At 33.3% G+C, this 11,397-nt stretch overlaps 1 protein-coding gene across 1 annotated transcript in view; it reads left to right on the top strand.

Annotated features, from left to right (window-relative positions):
• Positions 1-11,397, top strand: part of SREK1IP1 (SREK1 interacting protein 1) — a 43,045-nt gene that overhangs the window by 28,288 nt on the left and 3,360 nt on the right. The window contains exon 4 of the mRNA XM_036066958.2: positions 9,248-9,320. Within this exon, the coding sequence (XP_035922851.2) occupies positions 9,248-9,320 (73 nt within the window). The remainder of the gene's footprint in view (positions 1-9,247; positions 9,321-11,397) is intronic.

Consider the following 11,397-nt stretch of genomic DNA (forward strand, 5'->3'; position numbering starts at 1 on the left):
TAGTATAGAAACAGTCAACTGTCTAAATCAAACTTTTGTCTTCAGTGCTTGAATTCTCATATACTATTATTGTCAATACTGCTAGTTCCTAAGGGTAGTAGCGAGGAAAAAGATGTCTTGAATTCTAGAGTTATTTTGTTTTTATTAGAACTAATTTATCCATATAACCGAGTCACTGGACTCCTTATCCATCATTCCTAAATGGAAGTGGTTATTTTTCCCATACCTACTTATTTGCTTAGTTTCTTATAACTTTGGGGGAGGGGCATGTTTACAGTAGTCATTCTGAACTTACAGATACAAAAAAAATCTGCTCAAGAAAAAGCTAAAATGACTATTTTAATGTCAGATCAAGTCAATTTCAAAACAAAGAATATTACTAGGGATAAAGAAGGTTTCTTTATAATGATAAAAGTGTTAGTGCAGAGGACATATGAAAAGTAAGTGTTTATGAATACTAAGTGGTGATGCACCTAATAACAAATTCAAACTGTATGAGACAAACTGCTAGAATCACCAGGGAAAATCCTTGTGGATAAATAAATCCACAATTATAGTTGGAGATTTCAGCATTCCTCTCTCAGTAATTGATGGAACTGGTAGACAGTAAATCAGAAAGGATATATAAGACTTGAATAACACTGCCAACCAACTTGACCTATTCAATATTTATAGAACACATCTCCCAACAAGAGCAGAATACACATTAGTTTTCAAGAGCGCAAAGAACATTTACCTAGATAACCTTATTATGTGCTATAAAACAAATCTTAATACATTTTCAAGGATTCACATTATGCAAAATATGTTCTCTAGCCACAAGGGAATTAAATTAGGAATTTAGTAACATCTTCCTAAAAAATTCCCCAATATATGTAATCTAACATACTTCTAAATAATCCATTGGGTCAAAGAAAAAAAGCAAAAGGAAATTAGAAAGTATTGTGCACTGAATGAACAAAAACACAATGTAATATTTATGGGATGCTCTTAAAGCAGTACTTAAAGGCAAATTTACAGCACTAAATTCCTGTATTAGAAAAGAAGAAATGTCTCATATTTACAACTTAACCTCTGCCTTAAACACTAGAAAAAGAAGAGTAATGAAACCCAAAGTAAGCAGAAGAAAGAAAATAAAAAAGATCAGAGATGAAATCACTGAAATGGAAAATAGGAAAACAATAGAGGAAATTAGTAAAACCAAAAGCTGGTCCTTTTTTTTTTTTTTTTTAAAGATTTTATTTATTTATTTGAGAGAGAGAGAACGAGAGACAGAGAGCATGAGAGGGAGGAGGGTCAGAGGGAGAAGCAGACTCCCTGCTGAGCAGGGAGCCCTAAAAGCTGGTCCTTTGAGAAGATCTATAAAATTGAAAAATTGCTCTCCAAACTGATCAGGTAAAAATGAAAACAAACAAACAAAAAACCCAGTATCAGAAGTGAAAGAAGTGACAACAGTACAAATTATACAGGTATTAAAATAAGGGGACTATTGTGAAAAACCTATGCCAATAAATTGGACAACTTAGATAGAATGGACAATTACTTGAAACATACAATCTACAAAAAACTCTTTGAAGAAGAAATAAACTGAATGGCTTACATCTATTAAAGAAGTTAAATGTTTAGTTTAAAAACTTCCAACAAAGAAAACTCCAAAGCTGAATGGCTTCTCTCTTACTTCTACCAGATGTTGAAGGAGAAATAAAACCATTTCTACATAAAATCTTAAAAATTGAAGAGGAGGGAGTACTTTCCAATTCACTTTATAAGACCAGCATTCCCCTAATAACACTACAAGTAGAGACTCCTACAAATACAGGCACAAACAGAAGTTTAAGCAATTAAAAGAATTTTAGCAAACCAAATCCAACAATATGTGAAAAGGATGTTATGACCAATTGGTGTTTATCCCAGTAGTGTAAGATTTGTTTCAGTTCAAACCCAGCCAATGTAATTCACCATTTTTAATAGCTCTTTAAAAAAGAACACCTATATAATAATTACAGTATTTTAAGAAATTATATGAGGAAGTTCACTGTCCATTTTTGATAAAAATACTCAGCAAACTAGGAAAAGAAGGGAACTTCATCAACTTGATAAAGGACATCTATAAAAAGCTGGAAGATTACATAATACCTAATGGTGAAAGACTGAATGTTTCCATAACATAAGAAACAAAGCAAAGATGTCCACTCCTACCACTTCTATTCAACATTATAGTGGAGAGTCCAGCCACACAATAAGACAAGAAAAATCAAAGGCATCCAGATTGGAAAGGAAAGAGAAAAACTATTTACTGATGACTTGGTCCTCTATATAGAAATCCCATAAAATCTACCAAAAAAACTTGTAGAAACTAATAACCTAAGAACTAAGTTCAGCAAAGTTATAGAATACAAGATTGACCAATGGGCAAAAAATCACTTGTATTTCTGTATCGTGACAATAAATCAAAAACTGAAATTTTAAAAAAACCTTTTATAACAGCATTAAAAATGTGAAATACTTAGGGATAAATTTTCAGAAGATGTGCAAGTCTGGAACATACAAAACATTGCTGAGGGAAATTAAATGAATGAATCAAAAGATAGACCATATTCATGGAATAAAAGATTCAGTCTTTTTAAGATGTCTGTTCACTCATTGAACACTACATCGAAAACTAATGATGTACTACTATATGTTGGCTAATTGAATTAAAAAAAAAAATGTCAGTTCTCCCCAACCTGATTTATAGATTCAAACTCATCACAATCAAAATTCTAGCAGACTGTTTTAGAAATTGACAAGCCACTTTTAAAGGTCTTGTGGAAATGTAAAGAACATAGAATAGCTAAAATACTTTGAAAAAGAGTAATAAAGTTGGAGGACTAGCACAACCTAATTTCAGGGCTTAGTGTAAAGCTACAAGTAATTAAGGCAGTGTTGTATTGATGTAAGGATAGATCCATGGAATAGAACAAACTCATACATTTATGGCCAATTGATTTTTTTAAACTTTTTATTTTCAAAGAATTGTAGATTCACATGCAGCTGTAAGTGATAATACAGAGAGTACTTTGTACCCTTTATGTAGTTTCCCTCAATGGTAACATCTTCCAAAATTGTTGTACAATATCACAACCAGGATTCTGACATTGATAGAGTCAAGATAAAGAATATTTCTGGCACCACAAGGGTCACTCATATTACCTTTTTAAAAGCCACACCCACTTTTCTCTTGTCCTTACTATCTTCTTAATTTCTGGCAACCAAAAATTTGCCATTTCTATAATAAAATTTCAAAAATGTTTGATAAATGGATTCATATAGCATATAATCTTTTTAGACGGGCTTTTTCCATTAGCTATAATTCTCTGGAGATGCACTCAGGTTGCTGCATATTTCAAGAGTTTGTTTCTTTTTATTGTTGAATAGTATTTAAGTCTATGATCCTTTTTTGAGTTGATTTTTGTGTAAGATGAGAGACTTAAGCCAAGTTTTAGTCTTTTGTTTAAAGATAACCAATTGTTCCAGCGCTCTTTGTAGGAAAGCTATCTTTCCTCCATTGAATTGCTCTTGCATTTTTGCCAAATATCAGGTGGTCATATTTGTGTCTGTTTGTTTCTAAGTTGTCTTCTGTTCCATTGATCTATGTGTCTTTTCTTCCATCACTGCCACACAGTCTTGATTAACGTAGCTGTATAATAAGTCTTAAAATTGAATAGACTGATTTTTTTTAAAGATTTTTATTTATTTATTTATTTCTTTGACAGAGAGAGACACAGCTAGAGAAGGAACACAAGCAGGGGGAGTGGGAGAGGGAGAAGCAGTCTTCCCGCCAAGCAGGGAGCCCGATGCGGGGCTCAATCCCAGGACGCTGGGATCATGACCTGAGCTGAAAGCAGACGCTTAATAACTGAACCACCTAGGCGTCCCTATTCCTGTTTTTGCCTAGAGTATTTATTATGAAATCATTGTCAGATTTTGCTAAAAGTATTTTCTGCATTGATCAGTATGATACTATGATTTTTCCTTAGCTTGTTAATATGGTAGATTATATTACTGATTTTTGAAAACTGAACCAGCCTTGCATCCCTGAGTTCTATTTGCTAATATTTTGTTAAGGATTTTTCCATCTATATTCATGAATCATGTTGGTCTATAGTTTTCTTGTTTTGTACTATTTTAGTCTGATTTTGGTATCAGAGTAACAGTGACATAGAATATTGAGATTTCATTCTCCTATTTTTTGGAAAGATTGCATAAGATTTGTATTAAAGTAGTGTTAATTTTTCTTTAAATGTTTGGTAGACTTCTTCAGTGAAGTTATCTGGGCCTGAAGATTTCTTTTTGGAAGTTTTAAAATTACAAATTCGATTTCCTCAATAGTTAAAGGGTTACTGAAATATTCTATTTCATGTGAGATGAGTGTAGCAGTTTGTTTTTTGAGAAAGGGGTCCATGTTGTCTAAGTTGTCAGATTTATTTCACTTATCCTTTTGATGTATACAAGGTCCACGCTGATATACCTTTTTTCATTCCTGACACTATTAATTTGTGTCTTTTTTTCTTTCACATTTTGCTAGAGATTTGTCAGGTTTATTGATCCAGCTCCTTGTTTTATTCTTTTTCTCTAATTTTTTTTCTGTTTTCAATTTCATTAATTCTTGTGCTTTATTATTTTCTTTTATTATTTTCTTCCTTCTACTTGCTTTGTGTTTATTTAGCTTTCCCCCCTTAAGATTCAAGCTTAGGTATTATTAATTTGAGACTTTTCTTCATTTCTCTTGTAAGCATTTAGTGCTATAAATTTTCCTGTCAGCACTGCTTTACTGTGTTCCACAAATTTTTATGTATTTCACTTTCATTCAGTTCAGTGTGTTTTGTTTTCCTTGAGACTTCTTTGCCTCATGGATTACTTTTAAGTGTTGTTTTCTTTCTTTTACTGATTTCTTACTTGAATCCATTATGGACAGAGACATAACTTCATATACGTTCAGTTCTTTTAAGTTTGTTAAGATTCGCTTTATGACCCAAGGTATATTCTATCTTGGGTGGAGTGTTTTTTAAATATTGTTTAGATTCTGTTGATTGATGGTATGGTTGAGCTCTTCTCTATTCTTGCTGACTTTGTGTATGGTATCTATTAATTGTTGAGAGAGAGATGTTGAAGTCTCTACCATCGTAGATTTGTCTGTTTCTACTTTCAGGACTATCAGTTTTTGGTTCGTATATTTTTAGCTGTTATTTGGTGCATACACATTTAGGGTATTTCTTGTTGGTGAGTCAAAACTTTTATCATTATATTATGCCTCTTTCTCACACTGGTAATTTTCTTTGTTCTGATGTCTGTTTTATCTGCTATTAATATAGCTACTCTAGCTTTTGTTTGATAATGTTTGTTTGACGTATCATTTCTATCCTTTTTTTTCAGTGTGTCTATGTCATTTTAATTGAGGTGGGAGTCTTGTAGACTGTGGATGGATGAATCATATTTTTCAATCCATTCTGCCAATTTCTTTTAATTGGTATCTTTTTTTTACATTAATTATTTAAATGTTAGGGCTAATCCTGCCATTTTATTATTTGTTTTCTGTTGACTCTCTCTGTTTTTCATTCTTGTTTCTTTTTTCCTGCCTTCCTGTGGGTTACTTGAATATCTTTTAGGATTACCTCTAGTGCTTTGACTTAGCTGTAGTGTCACTTGAACACTTTAGAAGTACATTTTGATTTATCTGTAGTGTCTTTGACTATGTCCGTAGTGTTTTTAAATTTTTCTGTGGTGTTTTGTATAGCAATTTTTGGTGGTTGCTCTAGGTATTATATATACATAATTAATCACAGTCTACTGGTGTTGTCATCTTACCAATTCAAGTGAAGAGTAGAAACCATGCCTCCCTTTATTTCCCTTTACCCTCTCCCCTTTATAATACCATTGTCTTAAATATGTTCTCTACATACATTTAGAACCATATGAGACAGTGGTATAGTTTTTGCTTCCACCATCAAACGTAATCTAAGAACTCAAGAGAAGGGAAGCTTATTGTACTCATGTTTTTGCTTACTATGTTCTTTCTTCTCAATGTTCCAGCGTTCCTTCTTTTATCATTTCCTTTCCATTTAGAGAACTTCCTTTAGCCATTCTTTTAGGGTCTATCTGCTGGTAACACATTCTTTTACTTTTTCCTTATCTGAGTATGTCCTGATTTCTCCTTCATTCCTGAAGGATATTTTTACTGTGTAGAGGATTCCAGGTTGACATTTCTTTCAGCACTTAAAAAATGCTGCGCCCCTTACTTCTGGCTTCCATGCTTTCTAATAAGAAATCTGCTTCCATTCTAATTGTTTCACTCACATAAGTAACGTATTATTTTTCTCTGGCTACTTTCAAGATTTTTTTCATTAGTTTTCAAAGGTTAAATTGTCATATGTCTTGATATGGATTTCTTTGGGTTTATCCTGTTTGGGATTCCACTCAGCATCTTGAGTCTGTAAGTTTATGTCCCTTGCCAAATTTGGGAAGTTTTCAGCTATTATTTTTTCAAGTACTTTTAAAGCCCCTCCTTCTTTATACTCTCCTTCCAGGACTCCAAGTGACATAAATATTGTATCTTTTGTTACTGTCCCCCAGATTCCTGAGTCTCTTCTCTTTAAATCTATTTCCTTTGCATTGCTCAGATTGGGTGATTTCTGTTGTTCTGTTCTCCTGTTCAGTGATATTTTTCTTCAGTGCTTGACATTCTGCTATTGAGCCCATCCACTGAGTATTTTAATTCCATTTATTGTATTTTTAGTTCTAAAATTTCTATTTTGTTCTTCTTTGGATTTTCAGTTTCTTTCGGGCTTTCATATTTTTTCATTTGTTTCCAGCATCTCGTTATTGCTCATAGAAACATTTTTATAACAGCTGCTTTAAAATCTTTTTCAGATTATTTTAATAATAATCTCTCATTATGGTGTTGTCATATTCATTGTTTCATTTTTCATTCACTTTGAGATCTTCCTGGTTCTTGACTTGTTGAGTTCTTTTCAACTGAAACTTGTTACGTTATATTATGAATCTCTGACTTTTCTTAAACCTTCTCCTTTATCTCATTTTCTCTAGTACCACCGCAGAAGGAAAAGTGGGGATGCCACCTTGTGACTGCCAGGTGGAGACAGAAGTTCTGTTTCCCCACTCAGGTTCCACAAACACTCAAAGTGGTGATGACTTCTTGTTACTGCTGGGTGATGGTAGGAAGTTCCAACTCCCTATTGTGGTAACCCATGGTGGGAGTGGTCTTGTTACTACTGAGTGATGATGAAGGCCCTGACTTTCATTAGATCTCCTCTGACAACACTTCACTGTAGATGGAAGGGGTGCCTCATTAATACCGGGTGGCAGCAGAAGTCGAGGCTTCCTAAATGGTCTCCATTGACACTCTTAGTGGAGATCTCTTTACTGGCCAATAGAGATGAAAGTCCTGGACACCTACTTAGACTTCTCAGGCTGGGGAATTGAGGTGCCTTATCACAGCTTTACAAGGGCGGAATGTCTAGGTTCCCCACCTACCCTCTGCTGACATGGGCGGGGGTGATGCCAGTTTTTTCTGTGGTGTTTGACTTCAGTAAAGGCAGTTATTATCTACCAGCTACCTGTCCCTAGGCTGTCCCTGTTTTGGTCCTTTGGCTAAAGAAATCAGGCTTTTGTTGGGGCATTTTTGTCTGTACCTGTTGACATTGCCAGGTTGCCTACTTCTTCAGCTCCAAGTCTGGGCTATAGGAAGCAAGAATTCCAGGGGACTCACTACTGTGTCATTCTCTGGGTTTCAAGATCCTTAGCTGGTCTGTCTTATTTCTACTTTTCAGTTTTTTATATTTGTTTTTATAATGTCTGGTATTTTTAGTTGAACTTACTGGGAGGAATAGGAAAAGTACACTTACTTCATCTTCCCAGAAGCAGAAGTCTAATTGATTTTTTTTTTCCTGTCCAACTGATTTTTGACAAAGGTGAAATAAGTTGCAAAATATTATATATGCCACTGTATTTATATACCATATAAAATATCATATATCCATCTTTCAAAAGAGAGGAAAAACTTGGGACTTATATGTAACCATTTTACGTAAGTAATTGTATGTGTATATTTGGTTATTAGAGAGCAAGCTTAGAAGAAAACACACCAAATTGCGTATTTTAGAAACAAGTTAGAGAATAGTATATATCCTTTCCTTCAGGGATACCGATGACATAAATATTAGATCTATTGTTATTGTCCTGGGATCCTGACATCATGATCCTAGAATCCCATGATGCTAACTAAGTTCGTCTGCAAAAGAAAATTTTAAAAAGCTGTATTCAAAGGACACCTGGCTGGCTCAGTCAGTAGAGCATGCTAGATCAACCCTCTTGATCTCAGGGTTGTGAGTTCATGCCCATGTTGGGCATGGCATCTACTGAAAAAGAAAGAGAGAGAGAGAAAGAGAGAAAGAAAAAAAAGCTGTATCTGATTGTATTGTTTTGTTTTTTAAGACCTGAAATGCTACCCACCAAATTGTTGATATTGATTCGCTATAGGAATTAATCGTGGAGTACATGAATTTTTTACTTAATGTACCTAGCAGTGATTAAAATTTTTATAAAGAGCATATAATATTTTTATAAGCTTCTTAATAAATAAAAATAATTAATGGACCTTAAGGGTACTAAGCTAAGTGAAATAAGTCAGAGAAAGACAAACACTGTCTGATTTGACTTATATATGAGAACCAAAAAATAAACAAAAAAGCCAAGCTCATAGGTACAGAGAAGAGATTTGTGGTTGTTAGAGGCAGGTGATAAGAGTGGTCAAAAGGTACAAACTTCCAGTTATAAAATAAATTAAGTCATGGGGATGTAATGTACAGTATGTTGACTATAGTTAATAGTACTGTATTGTATATTTGAAAGTTGCTAGGAGAGTAGATCTTAAGAGTTCTCATCACAAGAAAAAAAATTTTGGGTAACTATGTAACATGGTGATAGATGTTAACTATACTTACAGTGATTATTTTGCAATGTATACAAATATCAAACCATTATGTTGTACACCTGAAAGTAATATGATGTTATATGTCAATGATACCTCAATTTAAAAAAACCATCAAGAAAGGAGAAATTGTTACAAGAAAAGCACAATATCCTAACCAATGAAATTCATTGCCAACAACCAAAATAAAAAAAATGTATACATACCATATTAATATGTAGATTCATGGTATCCTGATTCTTTCCCCTCAACACACAGGAGTAAATGAAGAAGAGGAGAAGAAAAAAGCAAAAAGCAAAGAGAAAATCAAGTTGAAAAAAAAAAGGAAAAGGTATTTTTTAACATCATTGTTTTTTAAAAGCAGGACTGTGAATCCCGGATGGATTATAAAATTTTATTTTTTGTGTGTTGTCCAATTAATTTGACACTAATTTTTTTCTTAATGGGAATTAGATATTCAGTTATTTCAGTAAAATAACAAAGTCATGAATCAAAAATAAAGTTGATACTCAGCCATCTTATTTTTTTTTTTTCTGGAGCAAATTAAGGTATAAACAAATAATAGCCACCCTCCCTTCTTTTATGTGTTCTAGAATTTTGAGTTTAAAACATCAGCCAGGCTTTTAATTGGATGATTTCTAAATTCTTTACATATATATTTTGTCTTCATATATATGAAATTGGAGCTTAAATATTTGTATTCTCAAAATATCATTGCCATGGCTACAAAATTAAGTTACTAATATGATTTATATACTCACTTATGATGCTGAAAATTCCTTCAGGTCTTTCACAATCCTCATCAGCCACCTATGAGTTTTTAGTATCAACTCTTAACAACTGACTGGTTAAAGAAATTGATCAAAAGAATTAAGAAGCAGTTTCTTTTATGGTAAATCAGTGCAGTTTCACTTACACTAGAATAAACATACAGACAGACATTTTTTAAGGCCCTTGACAGTAGTAATGTCTGGCTTGGACCCTAGTTCTCTAACAGAGTAGGTTCTGCAAGTCACGCATTACTTCATAGAGCATTTAATATGTACATTTTAACACCTCAGCTACTTTATAAATTGGAAAAGTTTGTTTTCTCTCAAATGTTGGGAGTTAAATAATCTTTAACATAAAAACTAATAGGAAGGTAGAGCTCAGTGTATTTTGTAGTCTGACTCATGTATTGTTCAGTCATTTGCATTAGCACAGCAAGATGGATTGCTTATAGGAAAAATGAAATGATCTATTTTCTTCCAAATTCTAATATACTTGTTTTATCATAACAGATTATTTATTCAAGACTGGGGTCTCACAGATCTCAGGCAGGGCCTGAAATTAAATGAACTTTTCTGGGCATACTTAGCAGAGATTTTGCCACCTAATAGAACTGTTGTGTGCAAGTCTAACACTGTATCTTAAAAATGAGAATCCAGGACCAAATAGCCAAAGAAAAACACACAGGCAAAGAAGCTCTAGTCAGAATCCACAGGTCAAGCAGGGTCTTTAAAACAGGAAAACAGACAAGAGTTGACAATAATGGAGTTGAAGAGGGAACTAGAGAATCCATGAGAAAATAAGCCCAGGAAACAGCCAAAAGTACAAATAAGATAGACAAGATGGAGGAGGGAATACAGCATCACAGAAACAAGGGAAAACTCGGAGTTCCTAAACAGGATTCCTGAGTCACTCTACAGACCCGGCCTCATATAGTCTCATGCATTTATTTTTTCCCTCCTGTATGTCTCTTTCAGGTTTTCTTAGTTTGGGCTTTAACTTCTAATGGTTAGATCACTCAACTATCTCTTGAGGATTTTAAGTTGACTCAGTTTCTGTCTTGTCACACATTTAGAGTTTGGGTATGGGCAGATTATTGTATACCTGTTTATATAAGATCTTAAGAGATGGCTTCTCTGTTTTTTGTTACTTTTCTTTTTCTTTTTTTTCATAGTAGAGGAAGGAATTATATAATTTTCCCCCTAATTTTTTATTAGAGTAATATTAGAAAAATAAAGAATAATGCTATATCATCTTCATTTATTTATAGTCATTCAAACGCATTCAAACGCATCTTTTTTGTAACTAGTGAAAATTACTTTGGAATGCAAGTGCTCATCTGTATCACTCTGCATCTACAAGATTGAAGTATTCTGACTTGAAAAATCAAAAGAATTAACAAAAGTGCTTTCATTTTGCTAATTTTCAGCTTTCACCCATTGATACCAAGGTACAATTGCATCTTTTTGTAACTCTTTTAAGAGACTTTGATAACAACTTATTGCATATGCGAATGAATTGTATATATAATAAAGGCTTGGTAAATGACACTTTGCTCAAACCTTAGAAGATTTTGAAGGGTATGACAGGATGAAAAACTGAAAATCACAGAAAAATCATTATATCCTACTGAGTTTAAA

Source organism: Halichoerus grypus, chromosome 2, assembly GCF_964656455.1.
Source record: "Halichoerus grypus chromosome 2, mHalGry1.hap1.1, whole genome shotgun sequence".
NCBI classification, from domain to species: Eukaryota; Metazoa; Chordata; class Mammalia; order Carnivora; family Phocidae; genus Halichoerus; species Halichoerus grypus.